The sequence below is a fragment of the Metarhizium album genome (assembly GCF_000804445.1).
Source record: "Metarhizium album ARSEF 1941 chromosome Unknown scaffold_1, whole genome shotgun sequence".
NCBI lineage: Eukaryota > Fungi > Ascomycota > Sordariomycetes > Hypocreales > Clavicipitaceae > Metarhizium > Metarhizium album.
Window position 1 is genome coordinate 1,135,691 of NW_024467575.1, and position 25,084 is coordinate 1,160,774.

Sequence of the window (25,084 nt, forward strand, 5' to 3'; positions counted from 1 at the left end):
AATGACAACTATTCTGGTCTTGTCTATACTTGGTCTCGTGTGACCTCTGACCGGTTCTAAACATCGGGCTTGACTTGTCACCGAATCCATGCAAAAGACAGAAACGGTACGAGTGATCCGTAAGCTAATGCTACCCTAAATGCTAGGTTATCCCCCAGGGGCAGTCTTCGGCCGGCACATAGGACCGAAATTTAAGTTAACCCGAGACCTAAAGGGGAAACGCATACTTGCACACCGTTCTTAGTCACACGTGAATGCGGGGTGCGCTCCATGGGCAATACTTAAATGTACTCCACTCCGCACATGGGAGGTGTAGGACCCAGGCCCGGCATCGATGCAATAAATTCTTTAAACCGTTTCTGGCGGGGCCGAGCTGGGGGCTGAAGCTGACGCCTGATCCAATCAATCGATGCGACGACTACACGCCCCCGGTCAAGGGCGGCCCAACCCGCCGGGCCGGCTCAGCCGCTCAGCCTCGGCGCCAAAGAGGGGTGTCCTAACTAAGCTGACGACTACAAACATATGGTTGGATGGATGGGCAATATTGAGACAGCTCCGTTGCAGAGCCGCCCACAATGCCACTGACGGGTTCCACTACATTGGAGATTTTATTATTATAACGAAATACGTACTACGGACCCTTGACACTCGATACCCACACACACACCCTCGGGCCAAACTGCAACTGAACGAGGACCTAGCCAATGTGTCACAAATATCGTGTAAGCGGTGGTACAAGTCATCATTGGAGAAATACTGGAACAGTTGGAGAATGGGTCCCACGGCAGTTACGTAGCTCTGATGGTTGTAAGGGGTGGGGGGGGGGCAATTGATGTGCAACCGCGAATCATGGACTCGTTGAACAGCTAAGGGTTAAAAGCCGAGGGCAGACGGCAAATTTCACGACTTCACGCCACCCAACATCGCCTGTATAGTACATACTGTTACAGCTGGGGGCTTTGTTTCTAGACGCCGAAGCCTCTTACGAAACAAGCGCGAAAATTACAGAAAACGATTCGCTGATTGTCAAGCTATAAGCGGTGGCCTTGACAACACACTTTTCTACGTGCCGTCAAAAGGACGAAGATACAACTACAATCATCCAAAATGTCGGCAGCTGCACAAACAGACGTGCAGAACTTTTCATCGCTACACGACAACGTACCTCAACATGCCGAAAACACGACCGCCACCCTTCAAGATCTACAAGTCATTTGGAAATGGAACGAGTCTTTCCCAGAGGTCGTGGACGGTCGTGTCCATGATCTCATCACGCACAGGGTGCAATTGCAGCCTGAAGAGCAAGCAGTCTGCGCCTGGGACGGGAACTGGACCTATCGCCAGCTTGACGAACTCTCAACAAACCTAGCACACCGACTCGTGCATATGGGCGTCGGCCCACATGTCATTGTTCCTCTATGCTTCCTGAAGTCAAAATGGACGCCGATTGCTAAGCTTGCTGTCATGAAAGCTGGCGGTGCATCAGTTGCCCTAGAGACGACGCTACCTTACGACAGACTTTATAGCATTGTCCGACAAGTCAAGCCGATTTTAATACTCTCATCCCCTTGGACTACCGAGCTTGCCGGACGACTCACCACACAGCCTGTCCTGGTAGTCGATGAGACTAGTACAACTCCCGACATCGCCAGCACATTGCCAGAGGTACAACCGTGGGACAAGCTCTACCTTGTCTTCACTTCTGGCAGTACTGGCACCCCAAAGGGCACTATTATTACCCACTCCAACTTTTGCAGCACGATCCACCACCAGCGGGCCGTGTTAGGCTACTCCAGTTCCTCGCGAGTGTACGATTTTGCGAAATACTCCTTTGATGTCACTTGGTCCAATTTTATCTACACCATAACTGCCGGCGGTTGCCTCTGTATCCCTTCGCAGCAAGAAGCTCTTAGTAATCTTGTTGGCTCAATACGAGCATATAACGCAAACTATCTTAATATTACGCCGTCTGTCGGCAGCATGATCCGCCCATCCGATTTGAATGGCATACTAAAACATGTGATTTTCGCTGGTGAGGCCCTGACCAGCCATCTGGCTTCACAGTGGGCACAGCATACTCGTGTCATCAATCTATATGGCCCGGCCGAATGTACGGTTGGGGCTACTCTGGTTGTCTTGAACGATGATGTCAATAAGAAGTCCTTGGGCACTTCCATTGGCCGTGGTGTTGGCTTCTGCACATGGATTGTCGACCCGTCTTGTCACGACAAGCTGGTGCCCATTGGGGCCATTGGTGAATTGATATTGGAGGGTCCATGTGTGGGAGCTGGATATATCGGCAATGCTGAGAAAACAGCTGAAGCATTCATCCAGGCTCCGAAATGGCTAGTGGCCGGACCGGCAGTCCCGCTGGAACGCCAACGTCCAGCCCAATTGTACAAGACCGGCGATCTTGTACGTTATGAGGCGGACGGGCAACTGACTTTCATCGGGAGAAAAGACTCGCAAGTTAAGATCAACGGACAGCGGGTGGAATTAGGCGACATTGAACATCACGTGCGAACGTATGCCGTTGATGGTGCGGATGTGCAGGTAGCCGCTGAGCTGGTAACCCCGTTCGGTAGCGATAAACCTCTGCTCGTTGCTTTCATGCAAATATCGACACAAGCTGCCAGCCAAGGTGAAGACGGGCTAGAAGCGGAGCTGAAGAGAGTCATCCATGGACTCAACGATCGACTGGCCGCCGCTGTTCCTGCGTACATGATTCCTACTGCCTACATCCCATTAGCGGCCTTCCCTAAAAATGCCAATGGTAAAACCGATAGGCGCAAGCTCAAGGAAATGTGCGAAGCTTACTCAGTAGAGGATTTCATGGCCCGAGGCTCGCCTGTTTCCGAGAAGAAGAAACCAACCAGGCACATAGAGTTCCGCCTACAAGAACTCTGGTCCCATGTTCTTGGCCTGAATGTCGTCAGTATCGGTACTGATGACAGCTTTTTGCGCCTCGGTGGAGATTCAATTGCAGCCATGAAATTAGCCGGAGCAGCGCGAGAGCGCGGTCTGTCGCTCAGTGTTGCCGACATCTTCAATCATCCAGTGCTGTGCGAGATGGCAGACGTTGTTAGCGAACATTCCGAGACTAGCAACTACATTTACCCATTTTCATTACTGAAAGACCATATCGATGTGACGTTGGCGCGAAGCCAAGTTGCTGACGCCTGTGGCGTCAACATTGCTGACATCGAGGATGTCTTTCCATGCACGCCTCTCCAGGAGGGTTTGATGGCCCTGACGGCCAAGCATCCGGGTGATTATGTCTCTCGACATATCTTCCAGCTGCAGCCTACAGTGGACATAGACCGTCTGAAGAAAGCCTGGGAGCAGGTTGTGGCGATGACCCCTATTCTTCGAACTCGTATCGTCGACCTGAGCCAACAAGGACTGGTGCAAGTGGTCCTGGACCAGCCAACAGATTGTACACTCAAGGATGGTGAAACAAATCTGGAGAAGTACCAAAAAGAGGATGCGAAGCTCACAACAGGCTTGGGTAAGCCCCTGGTTCGATTTGCGCTGTTCCAGGAGCTGTACGGCGAGGAGATCAGACGGTTCTTTGTATGGACGATTCATCACTCGCTTTACGACGGGTGGTCGAAGCCACTTCTTTTAGAGCGTCTTGCTGAAGCTTATACTGGTGAGAGAGCGTTGCTGCCTTCACCCCAATTCCAGTGCTTCGTAAAGCACATTCTTGATATGCAGCAAGGTCAGGCGACCAAGTTCTGGTCTGCCCAATTCGAGAATTCTGAAGCGCAGACCTTCCCAGTCCTGCCATCACCGCGCTACCAGCCGAGATCTGATAAGCTGGTGACTCACGCGATCGAGAAACTGCAGTGGCCAAAGATGATGGGCGTGACCGCATCGACCATGTTGCGAGCTGCCTGGTCCATTGTCACCTCATGCCATACCAACGCGAGCGACACCGTGTTTGGGGTCACAGTAAGCGGTAGGCAGGCTTCCCTGCCAGGCGTAGATCAGATGACTGGCCCTACAATTGCAACGGTACCGGTTCGAATTGTTCTGGACAAGAAGAAGACTATTGAAGAGCTGCTTCTTCAAATTCAGAGGCAGGTTGTCGACATGACGGCGTTTGAACAGACTGGCCTACAACGGATACGGCTAGTCAGCCCCGAAGCTGAGAGAGCCTGTGATTTCCAAACGCTGCTCGTGATCCAGCCGGCGGCGGACGAGAAGGAGAAGGCAATCCATGACAGTCTTTTTTCGCCCAACAGTGATCATGAACACTGGTCTCTCGACGACGACATGGCCGAGTTCCGCACGTACCCGCTGTCTCTGGAGTGTCATCTCCGAGATCAGGGCGTTGTTTGTTTAACCAGATTCGACTCTGCCGTGCTCAGTGGTAAGCAAATAGCCATCCTGATGAGGCAGCTCGAACATGTTGTCCGTCAGCTATGTAGCGCTGAATCGGCCCAAAAAAAGCTGGAAGACGTCGCCTTGGTCAGTCGTGAGGATCTCCAGCAAATGTGGCATTGGAACTCGACGGTGCCCGATACCGCTGATGGCGTCGTGCACGATCTAATTGCCGAGACGACGAGGCAGCAGCCAGAGGCACAGGCGGTATGCGCGTGGGATGGCGACTGGACGTACCGCGAGCTTGATGATGTATCAACGCGTCTGGCTCATCGCCTCGTTGCATTGGGAGTCGGCCCGGAGGTCGTCGTCCCGCTGTGTATTGAGAAATCGAGGTGGATGCCTGTGGCAATGATGGCCGTGATGAAGGCTGGAGGAGCGTCTGTCGCCATTGACTACGCGCAGCCAGAAGATCGATTAAGCAGCATCGTGAAACAGGTAAGCCCGGTTGTTATGCTAACGTCGATAGCCAATCAGGATCTGGCCCGCCGCCTGGTTCCGCACCTGTCTGTGGTGGTGGTCAGCGAGCAGCACCTGGCCAGTCTGCCTCAGGCGCACGGAGCAAGAACACCAAAAACACCGACGACAGCAGGAACTGCATTGCCTACAGTCAGTCAGTCCAACACGCTCTATGTCGTCTTTACATCTGGCAGTACTGGCGCCCCCAAGGGCGTCGTCGTCACTCACGCGAACTTGACGAGCGCCATTCGACACCAGCGTGAAACACTCGGATTTACTAAGCAGTCCCGGATATATGACTTCGCATCATATATGTTCGATGTGGTTTGGTGCAATCTTCTCCAGGGTCTCTCTGCCGGAGGCTGCCTGTGTATTCCAAGCAACGAAGACCGCCGCAACGACCCTCTTGGCGCCATTACTCGTCTTGGCGCCAACACCGCCATATTTACGCCGTCCACCATTCGCGGGCTCGATCTGCGGCCCCTAGAGGGCCTAAGACACATACATTTCATCGGAGAGGCCCTTTCAGCTGATGATGTAGGCGGCTTGCATCCGGAGTGTGCCGTGACAAACCTGTACGGCCCTACAGAGTGCACCACGTTTAGCACAGCCCAACAAGTCACCGTCCACAAGGCTTCGAGCTCCGGCAAACATCAGCAAATAGGTATTGGTGCAGGCTTGGGTCTGCGCACATGGCTCGTAGAGCCGTTTGACCACTCCAAGCTTGTTCCTCTGGGTTGTGTCGGCGAGCTTCTGCTGGAAGGCCCGCTCGTCGCGGCCGGCTACCTTGGGGAAGATGAAAAGACCGCGGCCGCCTTCATTACCGATCCAGCATGGCTCTTGGACGGATGTGCTAATCGTGGTAGTCGTCACGGCCGCCTGTACAAGACTGGAGATCTTGCACGATATGATACAGACGGAAACCTAGTTTTTCTCGGGAGGAAGGATTCGCAGGTCAAGATTAATGGCCAGCGTGTGGAACTAGGCGACGTTGAGCACCACGTACAGTCTAGCATTCTCCATAATCAGGATATAAACGTCGTCGCAGAGGTTGTGAAGCCTAAGGATAGCAGCAATGCGATACTCGTCGTCTTTATTCAAATCGATATCGTCACCGTCCCCGGCGATGACGAGGCCATGCACAGCGAGCTCGGAAAGATTACAGCTGCCCTTCCCGACAGACTTGTCGCGCGCGTACCGGCTTATATGATTCCATCGGCTTACATTCCTGTCAGAAACATCCCCGTCACCCCTACCGGAAAGATTGATCGCCGTAAGCTCCGCGCCATGGGCCAACAGTTGACTCTGGAGGGCATCATGAGAACCAACATGCCCCGTTCTTCCGGGCGATCACAGCCATTTACCAGCACCGAGAAGCGCCTGCAGAGACTATGGGCTGCCGTTCTGGGCTTGAACGCTGAAATCATCGCCGCCGACGACAGCTTCTTCCGCTTGGGAGGTGATTCTATTACGGCCATGAGGCTTGTAGCTGCAGCTCGTGAGCAGAGCATTACCCTCTCTGTTGCCGATGTGTTCCAGCACCCGCTTCTGAGCGATTTGGCCGCAGTAGTTGTCGAAGAAGCTGTTGGTGCCAGCTGTAAAGATAGCCATCAACTTGAGCCTTTTGCGCTGCTAAATCTGGGAGAAGGCCTCGAATCTCTGAAAGAGAAAATCGCAGACAAGTGCAACGTTGGAGCCAGTCAAGTTGCAGATGCATTTCCTTGCACACCACTTCAGGAGGGCTTGCTCGCCTTGACAGCGAAGAGACCTGGTGACTATGTTGCAAGGTTTATCTACCCGCTTCTTCCCAGTGTTAGCACCGATCAGTTTATAAAAGCTTGGGAGGCTGTCGTTTCCGCAACACCGATATTGAGGACCAGAATTGTTGATCTTAGCGAGCGTGGCTTGGTTCAAGCCATTATCAACGAGCCGACCACCTGGTCACGGAAGGATGAATCAATAAGCCTCGAAGATTATGACATAGCTGACAGGAAGCTTACTACCGGCCTGGGCACGCCATTGGTACGATTCGCCGTGCTTCAAGACCCAGTCAACAGCAGTCGCTTCTTTGTCTGGACCATACATCATGCTCTCTATGACGGCTGGTCTATTTCACTGATGCTGAAAAATCTTGAAGCTGCCTATGGTTTGACCGAAGGCAGTGCTCTTTCTTCCTCGCCCCCTCTTCAGACCTTTGTGAAGCATATTATGGACATTGATCAGAGTCTCGTCGCATCTTACTGGGATGAGCAATTCCAGAGTTCCGAAGCTCAGATCTTCCCGTCGCTTCCCTCTGCCACATACCAGCCAATGTCCAACTCCTTTATCACGCATCGTATGCAAGATATACTCTGGCCGAAGTCGGATGTAACACCTTCCTTGTTAATACGGGCTGCGTGGTCAGTCTTAGCTGCTAAGTACACCGATAGCTCCGATATCGTCTTTGGTGTAACTGTTTCTGGCCGACAGGCTACAGTACTAGATGTTGAGAAAATGATTGGACCTACTATTGCCACAGTTCCAGTGCGAGTTGCTTTCGACTGGACCAAGATGACTGTAGAGCATCTCTTACGTCAAGTTCAGACCCAAGCAGTGGAAATGACGACGTTTGAACAAACGGGATTGCAACGCATCCGCCGCGTGAGTACTGAAGCTGAAAGAGCGTGTGGGTTTCAAACTTTGCTCGTTGTGCATCCCGTTGAGGATGAGGAGGACAAGAATACAGCCAGCCGCTGGTTCATCAGCAGACGAGATGAGCATGGAGAGGACGACACTAATGTGACTGAGCACGACACGCACGCTTTGACAATGGAATGTAGTCTGGAACGACAGGGATTGAGACTGCGTATCGCGTACGATGCCAATATCATGGACGCCGAGCAAGTTCAAAGGCTGGCCAGCCAGTTTGAGCATATCATTCGACAGATTTGCATGCCGGAAAATGCTAGCAAGGATTTGTCCAGCATAAACGCAGTGAGTGACCAAGACATGCGGGATATTTGGAAATGGAACGACACCTGCCCCGAAGTTCTTGACACCTGCCTTCACGAGATCATTTCAAAGACAGCTAAGACGCTTCCGGATGTGCCGGCCGTTCATGCCTGGGATGGCGGTTTTTCCTATCGTGAACTCGATGACATTTCTACGGATCTGGCCCTCTATCTTGCTGGAGTTGGTGTCGGTCCCGAGAAAATTATTCCTCTTTACTTTGAAAAGTCTAAATGGACCCCAATTGCAATGTTGGCAGTTATGAAAGCCGGCGGCGCGTCAGTTTTAATGGACTCTCGTCAGCCGAAGGATCGTCTTCAAGCCATTATTGACCAGATCAAGCCTGTTGTGGTGGTGTCCTCTAGGAGCAACGAGAAGCTCGCAAACAAACTCACCAACGCACCAATCATTGTTGTTAGCAGCAAACGTCTAGAGAAAACACGCAGTGAAAAGATGCTGGGAAGACTTCCGCAAGTCCAACCATGGAACAAAGCGTACTTGATTTTCACCTCGGGAAGCACCGGTATACCCAAGGGCGCTATACTAACACACGCAAATGTATGCAGCGCCGTGCGGCATCAGCAGCTTGCTCAGGGATACACCCCCGATGCTCGGGTATACGACTTTACTTCGTACGCCTTTGATACGGCGTGGAATAATTTCATGCACACATTTACTATTGGCGCCTGCCTGTGCATCCCGTCCGAAAACGAGCGTAGAGACGACCTTGCAGGGTCTATCGACCGATTTAAGCCTACAATCCTTGATATCACCCCGTCTGCCGCAACAGCCTTACAGAGCAGCACCATTCAGTCTCTGCGCACATTGATCCTGGGTGGTGAAAGGCTGTCTCGCGAGTATGCTGAGAGATGGGGAGCAATCGTCGACTTGAAGCTATGTTACGGACCATGCGAGTGCACACCCACCGCGACTGTGGCAACTATCAGTCCCAATCTGATGGGCGAACCGACTATTGGGCGTGGTATTGGTATGCTTAGTTGGATTGTGGATTCCAAGGATCACAATGCACTTGTTCCGGTTGGTGCTACTGGTGAGCTTGTTCTGGAAGGTCCTCTCGTCGGCCATGGCTATCTAGGCGACGAAGCAAAGACCAACGAAGTTTTTATTCGCGATCCTCTGTGGCTTCTGCGCGGCGGAGCTGGGCATTCTGGACGCCAAGGTCGACTTTATAAGACTGGCGACCTCGTAAAGTATAATTCTGACGGAACTCTTTTATATGTCGGCCGCAAGGATGCCCAAGTCAAGATCAACGGCCAGCGAGTCGAGCTCGGTGAAGTTGAGAACCACATGGCTAGTCATCCACTCACGCGCCACGCTGCGGCCTTATATCCTCAGTCCGGCCCTTGTGCCAAGAAGCTGGTGGGAGTCTTCAGCTTAGAGGGCATCTACCAGGCCGACAATTCGCCTCATATCGAACTTATCGGCCGAGAGGACTCTACTGTTGTCCAGGAACACATTTGCGCTTTGGAGACTCTGTTGGGCGAGGCTCTGCCATCGTACATGGTCCCGTGTCTTTGGATCGCCATCAAAGATATCCCCCTGAACCCTTCAGGCAAGCTCAATCGACGTGCTGTTAATGACTGGCTGGTTCGTATGAACTCAGACATGTTTGCCAGAATAAACTATAGCGCCGTCACAACTGCAACCCACGAGCCTAGGACAGACGCGGAGCGTATCCTCTGCGAAGCTTGCAGCACTATTCTCAACATACCTTTTTCTGAAGTGAACCTCCAGCGTTCCTTTGTTGCAAATGGTGGCGACTCCATCTCGGCTATGCGTCTCTCTTCCCACTGCCGTGCCGCAAGCCTTGTCTTCTCCGTTGGCATTTTACTGAGAAGCAAATCGCTTGCCGATGTGGCACGGCTCTCTACCATTGCTTCTGATTCTAAGGTCAATCCCGCGAAGGAATGTAGAGAGGACTTCGGCAGAGCCTTTGCGTTGTCGCCCATTCAGAAATGGTTTTTCGCCCAAACGCCTTCCGAGACTCTCACTGACAAGGACTACTATTGCAACCAAGGTTTCTACGTGAGGGTTATCCGCCCTGTCTTGACCGAAGTGGTGTCTTTAGCCGTAAGCACGATTGTCAAGCGTCACTCTATGCTTCGTGCCAAATTTGAACAGTCCAAAAGCGGTTGGATGCAGAGTGTCCCTAAGCCGTCTGATGGTATTTATCATTTCGGCTCCGGAGAAGCTCAGTCTATACATGAAATCAAAGCACACACGCACAAGAGACACCAGACACTAGACATTACGCGTGGTCTGGTATTCGCGGCAGACGTATATAACCTACCATCTGGCGATCAATATCTAACCTTCATCGCCCACCATTTAGTCGTTGATCTCGTTTCGTGGCGTATTATCCTGGATGACCTCGAGGCGTTACTTACTGGAAAGACCCTCCTAGATGGTCTCCCCTTTCAGCTCTGGAGCGAGCTGCAAAGTACCGAGGCCCAGGCACCTAGGTTCATGCCGGAGAAGGTCCTCTCTACTAAAAATGTGCATAATGATCACAGGTTCTGGAACTTTACAGAGCACATCTCTAATACTGCCACGGACCACATTGAAAAGAAGATTGAGATAGATAGGGCCACAACATCGCTTTTACTTAAGGATGCTAATACTGCCTACGGCACAGAGCCTGTTGATCTAATACTTTCCTCTATTTGGAACGCCTTTTTTCATGTATTCCATCAGCGAGAGGGCCTGACTATTTTCAACGAAGGCCATGGCCGCGAACCATGGACCGCGGATATTGACTTGTCCCGCACTGTCGGCTGGTTTACGACAATTAGTCCTATTCACGTCTCCCGAGGGGAAGGAAATAGCCTTGCTAATATCACAAGGCTGGTCAAAGATGCACGAAGGCGGCTTCCCTCCAACGGCTTGGCTTATTGGGTATCAAGACACCTACATAGCCAAGGCATAGCGGCCTTTGAATCGCATGCCTCAACTATGGAAGTACAATTTAACTACCACGGCCAGTTCCAGCAGCTAGAGCGCTCTGACTCTCTCTTCGAAGTCGTCAACTTTGACGACAGCGTATCGCCAGTTGGACCGTCCCTACCAACATCAGTTTTATTTGACATTAACGTTGTCATTGAAGCTGGAATCACCAAATTTTCTTTCTCCTGGAATCGGCACCTGGCTCACCAAAAGATGATCGAAGCATGGATAGGGCAAATCAACCCCTCGCTGCAATCAATTTGCTTTGAGCTCTCCAAAAAAGGTCCTGAGCGCACGCTCTGCGATTATGAGTTTCTCAAGCTTGATTATAGAGGGCTTGACGAGCTTCACAGGAACATTTTACATCACATCGAGGCATTAAATGAGACACAAGTTGACATGGTATACCCATCTTCTCCAATGGTTGATGGAATCCTTCTCAGTCAAATGAAAGGAACGGGCTCGTATGAAACCTCTCAGACCTGGGAGATAAGATCTCGTGGATCTCACAAAATTAATATTAATGCTCTAGTTGACGCGTGGCATGCCGTCGTCGCTCGACACCCCGCTTTGCGAACTGTTTTCATTCATAGTATGGATGCTTCAGTTGCATTCAACTCTGTTGTGCTCAAGTCTTGCCGCGGGGATGTCGTCCTCGTTGAAAGCCAAAGCTTTGAGTCAGCTCTTGAGAGGCTTAAGGAGCTCCCCAGTATCAACTACAGCCTGGACAAGCCGGCCCACAGACTGGTGCTCTGTACCATACCGGGCGATAATCGTGTTGTCTGCAAGATTGAAATGAGTCACGCCATCTCCGACGGTGCTTCAACAGTCATCACGATGCAAGACTGGGCCAAAGCCTACTCAGGAGAGCTTGACGTGAGTGAACTCGTGGATATCAGCCACGGGCTTGCGCTGGCTCTCACTTCAGTGTCTAAAGTCGATAAGATGGCTTACTGGAAGAAAAAACTGTCTGCCATGGAGCCTTGTCACTTCCCACGACTTGCGGAAGCCAGCTCAGCAGCAAATGAGCACGTTACTGGAGTGACTACGTTGGAGATTGGCCCTGAAACCTTCCACCGCATTCAGCAATTCTGCGAGGCTCGGTCGGTCACTCCGGCCAGCTTGTTCCAGGGCGCCTGGGCTCTTACCCTGTCTGCCTACACAGGCTCTGACTCTGTCTGCTTCGGCTACCTTGCATCCGGCCGAGATCTCTCTGTTGGGGGCATCATGGAATCTATCGGTGCATTTGCCAACGTCATGATCTGCCGTGCGGAAACTTCTCGAGAATGGAGCGGGGAGGACCTGATCAACTACATCCACGATCAAGTCCTTGAAGACCTTGGCTTTCAGCATTGCTCAATTGCTGATATACAACACGAGCTAGGCCTACCATTTGGCCAGAATCTCTTTAACTCTATCATATCCTTCCAAAGGGACAATGATAATCTTGGCGAAGGCATGGAGACAGAGGATCTGGTATTTGTTGACCTTGAATGGGAAGATCCGACCGAATATGATATCACGATCAGCATCAGACACACCAACACTTCAGTCTGTTTCACGGTCGATCATCGACTATCGTGCCTATCTAATGACCAGGCGCGCAGTGTCGTTTCGCTACTGGAGAAGATGGTCACATTCCTTGTTAGCGATGACAAGGTTGGCTCTTCGGCTGTCAACAAATTGCCAAATCAACTGTTTGCGATGGATACCATCAGCGAGAAAGACCTGCAAGACATCTGGAGGTGGAATGAGGCAGCGCCTGAGGCTATTCATGGACTGATACACGATGCCATTACGGATGTGGCCCGGAAAAGGCCCCATGCGCCCGCTATCTGCGCGTGGGATGGTGATTTGACCTACACTGAGCTTGATGGCATTGCCACGAAACTTAGCCACCACTTGGCCAACTTGGGAGTTGGTCCAGACGTCATTGTGCCTCTATATTTTGAGAAATCAAAATGGATGCCTGTGGCCATGCTTGCTGTTATGAAAGCAGGCGGTGCATCAGTAGCTCTAGATAGCACTCTCCCGGAGGAACGTCTACGCAGCATCATACAACAGGTTAGGCCTGTAGTTACTTTGACATCGTTGGCAAATCAGGAGAGGGCCAAGCGGCTGACAGACTGTGTCACGGTGCCCGTCAGCGCGGCACATCTTGCGAAGCTTAGCATCGCCTCCGGTTCGCTACCAGATGTCAAGCCAGACAACAAGTTGTACATTGTCTTCACGTCCGGCAGCACTGGAGTTCCCAAGGGCGTGATGATCACACATTCTAACTTCTGCAGCGCTATTCACTACCAGCAGGAAGCATTAGGTTTTAGAAGCACATCACGCGTGTATGACTTCGTCAAGTATGCGTTTGATGTCACTTGGTCTAACTTCTTACACACTATGACCTCTGGCGCCTGCCTGTGCATTCCATCTGAAAATGAAACCTCAAACGACATCACCGGCTCCTTCATCTCGTACAGGGCAAATTTTGCTGATTTGACCCCATCAGTTGCCAGCACTCTGCGCCCAGCCGACCTCACAACTCTAGACCACTTGCTATTCAGTGGCGAGACATTGACGACTCATCTTGCCACGCAATGGGCTGAAAGGGCCACTGTTCTGAACACCTATGGTCCTGCAGAGTGCAGTGTCAAGGCGACATTTGCAGCGGTGGGCAAAGCTGATACGACTGCTGCCAGTATAGGTCCAGGGTTTGGCATGTGCACCTGGATTGTGCAGCCCAACAACCACAACAAACTTGTACCAATTGGTGTTGTCGGTGAGCTTCTACTCGAAGGGCCTCTTGTCGGCGCAGGTTACCTGAATGATGTTGCGAAAACCCAGGAGTCCTTTATCGAGGACCCGGCTTGGCTGGTTCACGGAGCACCCGGCCAAGTCGGCCGTAGAGGGCGACTATACAAGACGGGGGACATGGTACGATATAATATTGACGGAAGCATGACCTTTGTAGGCCGCAAGGATGCTCAAGTAAAAGTTAATGGCCAGCGACTAGAGCTTGGAGATGTTGAGCACCACGTTCGGAACAATCTTATCTACAATGGGCCGGTCCAGGTATTTGCTGAAGTTATCAAGCCCAAAAATGGCGAAAAATCCGTACTACTGGCATTCATTCATGTTGATGATGGGGCAGCAATGACTGCTAGGCGCCAGTCCGAGCAGACTAGCGAAATTACAGCTGGTCTCAACGAGAGACTTGCCGCACGAATTCCAGGCTATATGATTCCGTCCGCTTATCTTTTACTGGATGAGGCACCTGTGACGGCAACCGGAAAGACTGACCGCCGTCGACTGCGTGAAATTGGCCAGCGGCTGACGTTCGAAGAAGTGATGGCACTCAACTCTCGCAGCGGCGAGTATAAGCATCCCAGCACCGCTATGGAGAGACGTCTGCAAACCCTCTGGGCATCTGTTCTTGGCATCAGCGCCGACTCTATCAGCGCCGATGATAGTTTTCTTCGTATCGGAGGTGACTCTATTGGAGCTATGAAGCTGGTAGGCATCGCCCGCGATGAGGGACTTGCACTTACCGTCACCGACATCTTCAAGCAGCCTAAGTTGAGCGATCTAGCAAAAGTCGTCGGAAAGCTCTCTGATGCTGTGTCTGAGACTATCCAGCCTTTCTCGCTGCTCAAACCTACTATCGATGCTAAAGCGGCTCTTGATCAAGTTGCCAACTTGTGTCAGGTCGATGGCAGCAAAATTGAGGACGTTTTTCCCTGCACCCCATTGCAAGAAGGCCTTCTAGCACTGACAGCTAAGAGAGCTGGCGATTACGTCGCCCAGTATGTGCTGCCTCTGAAAGCGGCGACTGATATCACTCGTTTGAAAAGAGCTTGGGAGGAAGTGCTACAGAAGACCCCGATTCTTCGTACCCGGATCGTGGACCTGCCCGGCCAGGGCCTAGTACAGGCTGTTCTGAAGGAATTTGACTCTTGGTCTCAATGCTCAAGTGTGAGCGAATATCAACAGGCGGATGAAAGGGTCGTCATGGGCATGGGCAAGCCTCTTGTACGATACGCTGTCACCAATGTGCCTGATCACAAGCAGCGTTTCGTCTTCATATGGACTGTGCATCACGCACTCTATGATGGATGGTCCATGCCGCGCATCATGGACAGGCTAGAACTGGCATACAAGGGAGAGGTGGCTCTCCGGGAAGCTCCGCCCTTCCAGCGCTTTGTGAAACACATCATCAATGTCGACGAGGAACGCACCAAGCGGTTCTGGCAAACGCAATTCGAAGGATCGGAGGCGCAGGTGTTCCCTGCTCTACCTTCGCCTACATACCAGCCAACTGCAAATTCATCTGTCACTTATTATATCGATGGCTTGCACTGGCCCAAGACCGACATTACAGCATCAACTACCATACGCACAGCGTGGTCTATCCTAGTTGCCAGATACACAAACTCAGCTGATGTGGTGTTTGGTGTCACAGTGAACGGTCGGCAAGCCGCTGTGCATGAAGTGGACGAAATGACAGGCCCTACCCTGGCAACTGTACCTGTTCGAGTGGCCTTTAATTGGGAGCAATCGGTTGAATCGTGTCTCAACCAGGTTCAGGAGCAACTGGTTGAAATGGCTGATTTTGAGCAGACCGGCCTACAAAGAATCCGTCAAATGGGCGTCAATGCCAGACAGGCCTGTGACTTTCAGACACTGTTGCTGATACACCCTCCTGAAGAGTCTCAGCAACTTGAAACCCAGATTTTTGCCCGCAAAGGCCCACAAGATGAGGACGAGGAGCAGGACCAGCTTGCTCAATTCGACACCCATGCCATTACCATTGAATGTGACTTGGCGCACCATGGCATGACGTTGAGGATTGAGTTTGATAACAACATTATGAATCCACATCAGATTGAAAAACTTGCTGGCCAGCTCGAGCATGTCTTGCGACTATTGTGCGACCCAGAACAACGAAAAATGAGGCTTACAAATATCGAGACGGTTAGTAAGGAAGACCTCGAAGATATCTGGGGATGGAATGCTTCTGTACCAGAGACAGTCGAAACCCCAGTGCACGAAATGGTCATTGCCATGTCGCAGAAACAGCCTGATGCTCCCGCTATCTGCGCCTGGGATGGAGACTGGAATTACAGACAGCTTGACGATTTATCCACGCGATTGGCCCATCACCTCCAGCGTCTTGGAATCGGCCCTGAAGTCATTGTTCCTCTGTGCTTCGAAAAATCAAAACAGACTCCTATAGCAATTCTTGGCGTGATGAAAGCAGGTGGGGTTTGCGTCACTATTGATCCAAACCTGCCAGAGGATCGCCTTGTCAGCATCGTGCAACAAGTTCAGCCAATGCTCATCCTATCATCTCTAGCAAATGAAGCTTTGGCTACCAAACTGTCGGCAGGCAATCCTGTGGTCGTCATCGACGACAAGCTGCTATCTTCTCTGGAAATGCCGGCATTCGAGTCCCTACCAAAGGTGCAGCCTTCCAACACGCTGTACGTTGTGTTTACCTCTGGCAGTACTGGCACGCCTAAAGGCGTGCGTATTACGCATTCCAACTTCAGCAGCGCCATGCTTCACCAGCATAGTTGTCACAATTTTGACAGTATACCTAATCCCCGGGTCTACGACTTCGCATCATACGCCTTTGACACGTCATGGCAGAATATGCTTGCCACTTTTGACTGTGGTGGATGTTTATGCATTCCGTCTGAAGCTGAGCGTCGCGATGATCTTGCAGGTTCCATCGAACGCTTTAGGATTACACATAGTGAGCTCACACCTTCTGCGGCTATGGTGCTTCCTTTGTCGACGCTTAAGAGCCTGGATACCCTAGTGCTTGGGGGCGAGAGGCTTCAAGAAGAATATGCCAAAAGATGGGCGTCGCTGGTTAATGTCAAGAATTCATACGGTCCTTGTGAATGTACGCCGACATCTACCGTCGCGGATGTCGACCCTGTCAATTTCAACGGAGCAAGCATCGGCAGAGGCAGAGGTGTCAACACATGGGTTGTGGACACGACGACTGGAGATTCTTTGGTGCCCGTGGGAAGCGTTGGCGAGTTGATGCTTGAGGGGCCACTCGTAGGACCTGGATATCTCGGGGACCCTGAAAAGACCGCCTCTGTCTTCATCAACAACCCGCCCTGGTTGACGCGGGGGGCTCCAGGACACCCTGGCCGCGAAGGCCGCTTATACAAAACCGGTGACTTGGTCTGCTATAATGAAGACGGCACCCTGACATTTGTTGGCCGTAAAGACGCTCAGGTCAAGATCCATGGTCAACGTGTTGAATTGGGCGATATCGAAAATCATATTATGCGCCATCATCTAACCAGACAATCAGCCTGTTTGCTTCCCAAGACTGGCCTTTGGGCTAATACACTTGTCAGCGTGTTCAGTCTTCAAAAACTCCAGCAGACCCTTGACGAAGTGGTCGCCGCCTCGGGTCAACTTTCACCTTCTCTCGCTAGCGTTTCAAGCTCAGCATCCCCCGATACAGATCTTACCAGCAGCACTTGGGACTCGATAGAAGATTCCACTACCCCAGCGTCACAGCTTAGCACGGAAATCGTACTTGAGGATTCTACTGCGAGCATCCAGGACTACATTGCAGCCATGCAGAGCATCCTTGAGAGCTCTCTTCCTTCGTACATGGTCCCTACTAAGTGGATTGCGCTGAAGGAAATTCCACTCAACCCATCTGGCAAGCTTAATCGCAAGCAAGTTGAACATTGGCTTGCTGATATGGACCGAGAGACGTATGGCAAGCTTTCCAGCATTGACAATAACCTCGCTTGCCGGGAACCAGAAACTGAGGCGGAACGCGTTCTCAGAGATGCGTGTAGCCTGATTCTAAATATCCCAGCTCCTGAAATCAACCTTCAACGCTCCTTTGTGGCTAATGGCGGTGATTCCATTTCCGCGATGCGGCTGAGCCCGCATTGCCGCGCCGCTAATGTCGTCTTCTCTGTTGCTACTTTACTGAAGGCCAGGTCTTTGTCTGAAGTCGCTAAGCTCTCCTCGGCTGCGACAAATTTCATCCTTCCTCGGACTGAGGACTTTGGAAAGCTGTGCCCTCTTTCGCCAATTCAACAATGGTTCTTCAATCAGTCGCCTGAGCATCTTGTTAACACCGCAGGCTACTATTGCAATCAATCCTTCTACGTCCGAATTAACCAAGTGGTCAATACCAGGCAAGTCCGCACTGCTATTGCAAAAGTTGTCGAGCTACACTCGATGTTACGTGCCCGGTTCCAGAAGCGAGACAATGTCTGGATGCAAATCATCCCTCGGGCCACTGATGCCGTCTACCACTTTGACGCTGTCAAGCTGAAGTCAATGGGCGAGATGCAGTCTCTCGCTGCCCAACGCCAGCAGAGTCTGGACTTTGAACAAGGCCTCGTGTTTTCTGCCGACCTGTGCGAGCTTTCCGAGGGAGAGCAGTACCTAATTCTTGTAGCACACCACTTGGTTATAGACCTGGTCTCTTGGAGAATTATTCTGGATGACCTAGAAGCTCTTCTCACCGGCACGACCTTAGTGGAAAGCCTCCCATTCCAAATTTGGAACGACTTACAACGTGAAGAGGCTAAGAGTTCTAGGTTTGACCCAGACCGTGTTTTGTCCACGGAAGGCATCAACAATGATTTAACATTTTGGAACTTTACATCTGAGACGCCAAATGCAACCCATGATCATATCGACAAGACGTTCATAATCGATCAGCATACCACCTCGCTCGCCCTAAAAGAAGCGAATAATGCCTTTAACACTGAGCCTGTTGACTTGCTCTTATCAGCAGTATGGGATGCATTCTTTCATACCTTTCCATTACGACATGGCCTCACAGTGTTTAATGAAGGTCACGGTCGTGAGCCTTGGAACGCTGAAATCGATATATCTCGAACAGTTGGCTGGTTTACCACGATGAGCCCCATACATGTGTCACGAAGCATTGGCAACAACCGCGTCAATATTGTTAGACTGGTCAAAGACGCAAGAAGAAAACTGCCCGCTAATGGATGGGCCTACTTTGCTTCTAGATACCTCAATAGCAAGGGTATTGAGGCTTTCGGCCCCCACGATTCAATCATGGAGATGGTTTTCAACTATCATGGTCAGTTCCAGCAGCTGGAACGCGATCATTCCTTCTTCGACAGTATTGCGCTCGACAATGTCTCTGACGTGGGACCAAATTTGCCCGCCTCCTCCCTATTTAACATCAATATGTCTATTGAGGGTGGACAGACTCATGTTTCATTTGCTTGGAACCGTCACATCTCCAATCAGAGTCTCATACGAACGTGGATTGACCAGATAGGACCCTCTTTGAATTCCATCTGTGAGAGTCTTATATCTAGGTCCAGTGAACCAACGCTCATCGACTATGAATTTCTGAGTCTTGACTACACAGCTCTGGATCGCCTGCAAAGCCGCATCATTCCTGAAATCGAGGCTCTCAACAGCACAGAAGTAGAAGACATTTATCCTTGCTCTCCTATGGTGGAAGGTATTTTACTAAGTCAATTGAAAGGGGCCGGATTCTACGAAACGTCTCAGTTCTATGAGATCAGACCACGTGGCAGTCGCGTCATCAACGTCCAGCGGCTGTCTACAGCTTGGGAAGAGGTGATTGCCCGTCATCCATCTCTTCGAAGCATCTTTATTGAGAGCCTAGATCCACGCATGGCCTTTAACCAAGTTGTTTTGAGAGAGCACCGCGGTGATGTTGTGCTTCTGAAGAGTGAGAGCCTCGATTCTGCGCGAGCGTTGCTACAAAACCTCACCAAGGTCAATTATCAGCAGCTCAAGCCCCCTCACCGCGTTTCTCTCTGCCAAGTCCTAGAAACGAATAGTATCCTTTGCCAAATCGAAATGAGCCATACCATTACTGACGGCGCATCTACTGGGATCGTCGTCGAGGATTGGACCAAAGCCTACAATGGCGTACTGGGCAAGGATAGCCTAAACGAGACGAGCCGAGGATTTGCAAGAGCCTTGAATTCTAGCATTCCAGAAATCAAAAAGACTTATTGGGAGAAAAAGCTGGCCGGTCTTCAGCCTTGTCTGTTTCCTCATCTGGATAAAATTTCAGAACCCTCAGAAGTGGTATCCTGGTCCATGGTAGATATCAACGGCGCAGCCTTTGCTACCATGCAAAAGTTCTGCGAGTCTCACTCAATTACCCCTGCCAGTTTGTTCCACGCAGCCTGGTCGCTCACATTGGCGTCTTATACCGGCACACATAGTGTGTGCTTTGGTTATGTTGCTTCAGGTAGAGATCTCGCAGTTCCCGGTATCGGCGAGGCCATCGGCGCGTATGCCAACATGATGGTCTGCCGCGCGGATATCTCACCAGAGTGGGATAAAAAGCGTTTCGTTGAATATCTCCACCACCAGGTTTTAGAGGATATGGGGCACCAGCACTGTTCTCTGGCTGACATTCAGCATGAGTTGGGCATAGCGTCTGGGCAACAGTTGTTTAATACGATCATGTCTTTCCAGAAAGATATTGATGACCTTGAAATAGGTCTAGCTGGACAAGAACTAGACTTCATCGATGAAGACGGAGACGACCCTACGGAATACGATGTCGCAATCAGCGTGACAGTCGGTGCCAAAGGGGCGAAGCTGTTCATCAACTGCCTGCCGTCGCGATACAGCAATGACCAGGCCCATCGCATCTTGTCACTATTCCAGACCAATGTTGCCAGTTTGGTTGATGACAACGCCCCTCACGGCTACGAGAGTACGCTTCGTAGCATCGACATGGTCAGCAAGAAGGACTTGCGGGAGATCTGGCGATGGAACTCATCCGTTCCTGAGACTGCGGATACATGCCTTCATCATCTGATCGGGACGACAGTGCAAAGACGACCTGAAGCGTATGCCGTTAATTCGTGGGATGGGGACTGGACATATGCCGAGCTGGAGCAAACTGCCACCCAACTGTGTTATCATCTTGCAAGTCTTGGCGTTAGACCTGGTGTTATCGTCGGCTTATATCTTGAAAAGTCGCGTTGGACGTCAGTGTCCATGTTAGCAATAATGAAACTTGGAGGAGCCTCCATTTTGATGGATTCTTCTCAGCCAGAAAGCCTCCTCCGGATCATCATGGAACGGGCGAAACCAAGAGTCCTACTTTCATCAAGTTCGACTAGAGAGTTCGCGGCCAAGCTTACAAGTCAACCCATTCTCGTTGTCAATGACGATCTTCTCCACATGTTGGCTACAACAACTGCCGTCCCCCTGCCCGTTGTTCGGCCATCAAGCGTGGTCTGTATATTGTTTTCCGCAGGAAGTAGCGACTCGCCAAAAGCCTCGGTACTAACCCATGCCAACTTCAGCAGCGCTGTCAAGCACCAACAAGATGCCCTGGGATACAAGCCTAGCTCAAGGGTGTACGATTTCATGCCACATAGCTCTGCTATATCCTGGCAAATCTTCTCACATGTGTTTAGCAGCGGCGGCTGCCTTTGTGTTCCTTCACAGAGGGAACATAAGGACTCCCTCGCGAATTCGGTATCCCGCTGGCAGCCCACCATCATGAACATTACCCCGTCAGCCGCCACGGCTCTTCCGAATAGCACTGTCGAGTCGCTGGAGACGTTAATCTTGTGCGGCGAACGTCTGTCCCCCGATATGGCCAGGCGATGGGCTCCATTGGTGTCCCTGAAACTCGCGTACGGCTGTTGCGAGGGTAGACCAATAGCCACCGTTGGTACGGTTTGCCTGGAAGATGCCGACGAACCCAGAATTGGACGAGGCGTCGGTGTCAACACATGGGTCACTGATACGCGGGATGGCACAACCCTTGTGCCTATCGGTAGCGTTGGTGAACTCGTGCTAGAAGGGCCATTAGTCGGTGCCGGCTACCTGGGCGATGCCGAAGCGACGGAAGCGGCCCTCATCAACAACCCACAATGGCTCACTTGTGGTAGTGGCGAACCAGAACATCCAGGTCGCACAGGAAAACTGTTCAAAACTGGCGATCTAGTCCGTTATAATAAAGACGGCAGCTTGACCTTTATCGCCCGTAAGGAGGCCCAGGTGAAGATCCACGGCCAACACGTGGAGCTGGAAGACATCGAGAGTCACATGGTGCGATTGCCATCGATACGTCAAGCTGCCTGCCTGATCCCCAAATCTGGTCATTATGCAGACAAAATTGTTGGTGTTTTTAGCATCAATGGGATCGATGACGGCAACAGTGACACGGGCAATACCGCGTTGCATCTCATAGGCAGAGACAGGGCACAGGAAGTTCAAGACAACATTTCGTCTCTACAGGCTGCGCTAGACAACTCAGTTCCCGTGTACATGGTTCCAAGTGTCTGGGTGGCATTGAAGAGCATCCCTGTCGACTATTCCGGCAAGCTGGATCGCAAGTTAATTGGGGAGTGGCTTTGTAACCTCGACGCAGAAACGTACACCAGGATTTCTAACGCTGGATCCTCATCCAGCAGCCCGGTCACCACGACAGAGAAAGTGATCCAAGACGCATGCAGTCACATTCTCAATATTCCTTCCAACTGTGTTAACATGCAGCGATCTTTTATCGCCAATGGCGGTGACTCTATATCCGCCATGCGTGTCAGTCCGTATTGCCGCGCTGCTGGTATTCTAGTGTCCGTGGCGTCATTGCTCAGGAGTAAAAGGTTGGTCGATGTCGCCGAGTCTGCAACCGTCGCCAAAGGTTCAGTATCATCCCGTGAGGAAGAGTTTGACAAGTCTTTCAGCCTTTCACCAATACAACAATGGTTCTTTGCCCAGTCCCCTCCCAACAAAGTAAACACTACAAGCTATTACTGTAACCAGGCCTTCTATGTTCAGATCAAGCGCCGCGTACTTCCAGATGAAGTCGCTATCGCTATCGGCAAGGTTGTTCAGCAGCACTCCATGTTAAGAGCACGGTTTCAGCTGGATAAATTGACAAACTCTTGGGCCCAGCTAGTTCCAAAGCCAAGCGATGCCCTCTACCACTTTGCATCTTGGCAGGTCGACTCTCTTCCCGCCGTCAAGTCAATAATCTCCCAGCGCCACCAAGAGCTGGATATCGAGTGTGGATTGGTCTTCTCCGCCGATATGTTCACCCTCCCATCCAACGAGCAGTACCTTGCGCTCATTGCTCATCATCTAGTTGTCGACTTAGTGTCCTGGCGTATTATACTAGATGATTTAGAGTCCCTGCTCAATGGTGGTACTGCCCTTGAGGAGCTTCCCTTTCAGGTCTGGCATCACCTTCAGAAGCAAGAAGCTCGGTCGATAAATTTCGCACCTGAGAGAGTCTTGTCTAGCGAGGTTCATAATGAGCTCGAGTTCTGGAACTACACCGCTGCCACCCCCAATACCTTCGATGACCACGTCGAGGAATCCTTCGAGGTTGACTTTGCGACAACTGAGATATTGCTCAGAGGAGCCAACAGGGCATTCAACACCGAACCAGTTGATCTGATTCTAGCCTCAGTTTGGAATGCATTCTTTGACGTCTTTAAGACACGTAATGGCCTTACAATTTTCAACGAAGGCCATGGCCGAGAGCCCTGGGCAGCTGATATTGACCTATCTAGAACGGTTGGTTGGTTTACCACAATGACCCCGATGCACGTATCGCGTGGCCGCACGACGACAGATAGTGCCAGAGTCGTCAAGGATATGAGGAGGCAGCTGCCGTCAAACGGTTGGGCCTACTTTACCTCACGTTATCTCAATGATGAGGGCATCAAAGCCTTTAAGGCTCATGACTGTGTCATGGAGGTGCTCTTTAACTACCACGGCCAGTTCCAGCAGTTGGAGTCCGACGATTCGTTGTTCGAGAATGTCGCATTCGACGATGTGTTCGACGTCGGTTCTGACCTTCCCGCCTCTGCGCTCTTCAGCATTAACGTTTCCATTGAAGGTGGCCTTACCAAATTTACCTTCTCTTGGAACCGACACATCAGTCACCAGAATCTTATCCGCGACTGGATTGCGCAGGTTGCACCCTCAATGCAGTCCCTTTGCAGCGCCCTGTCAGCCTGCGAGTCCTCGCTAACCATCGCGGACTATGAGTTCTTGAATCTCGACTATAAGGGTCTGGATGAGCTGCAGAATCGTATTATTCCGGCCTTGCAATCCGAGACCAGCACAATCGTCACTGACATCTACCCTTGCTCGCCCATGGTTGATGGCATGCTGCTCAGCCAAATAAGGGATCCGGAAGCTTACAAGACGTTGCTCACGTACGAGATGAAACACCACAAGAACCTGCAGCCGCTGGATATTGGTGTACTGGCCAAGGCGTGGCAGGCCGTTGTTGCGCGCCACCCAGCCCTTCGCAGCGTTTTTATCGAAGGAGTAGACAAGAGGACAGCTTTTGCCCAAGCTGTCCTTGAAGCATATCAAGGGGAGGTCATTGTGTGCGAGGCTCACAACAAGACAACGGCTGTGACCATGGTTCGACAATTGCCTTCAGTTGACTATCAGCAGCTCAAACCAGCTCATCGCCTAGTTCTTTGCAAGGTTTTGGACGATGACACAATCATCTGCCAGATAGAAATGAGCCACACAATTGTCGATGGCGCATCTACCGCCATTATGTTGAATGACTGGTCGAAGGCATATAGCGGAATCTTGGGCACAGAAACCTTATGTGAGACGAACCGCAGCTTTGTCCGGGCTCTCAAATCCAGTCCGTGGGCCGACAAGATGGCATATTGGAAGAAAAAGCTGGCCGGCCTTGAGCCATGCCACTTTCCTAGGCTCTCCGAAGCGTGTTCTCCAGGGAACTCCATCGCCACATTTGGTGCTGACATTGACGGTGATGACTTCATACGCATTCAGCGCTTCTGTGAGACTCAATCTGTTACTCCCGCGAGCGTGTTCCAAAGTGCCTGGGCCCTATTGCTATCAACGTACGCTAGCAATAATTCTGTATCCTTTGGGTACATTGCCTCTGGCCGTGACCTACCTATTGACGGCATTGGGGAGTCTATCAACGCCTATGCCAACATGATGATCTGTCGCGCTGATGTGTCGCGCCATTTAACACCGCAGGGATTCGTTAAGCGTCTCCACGATCAAGTCCTAGAGGACCTCACCTTTCAGCACTGCTCTCTCGCCGATATACAGCATGATCTTCAGCTTTCCCCTGGACAGCCACTATTTAACACTATTGTCTCTTTCCAAAAGGACGATGCAGACGCGGCAGACAATGTCGCTGTTGGAGATTTGGTTTTTATTGATATGGACCACGAGGATCCCACTGAAGTAAGTCTACACCTAGGCAAATCAAATGTCTGGAACTGTTATGCTCATTACACCGCAG

At 51.3% G+C, this 25,084-nt stretch overlaps 1 protein-coding gene across 1 annotated transcript in view; it reads left to right on the forward strand.

Annotated features, from left to right (window-relative positions):
- Positions 1 to 1,107: 1,107 nt before the first annotated feature.
- Positions 1,108 to 25,084, forward strand: part of MAM_00330 (nonribosomal peptide synthase) — a gene marked incomplete at both ends in the record, with an annotated part of 30,967 nt that continues 6,990 nt past the window's right edge. The window contains one exon of the mRNA XM_040819129.1: positions 1,108 to 25,026. Within this exon, the coding sequence (XP_040682394.1) occupies positions 1,108 to 25,026 (23,919 nt within the window). The remainder of the gene's footprint in view (positions 25,027 to 25,084) is intronic.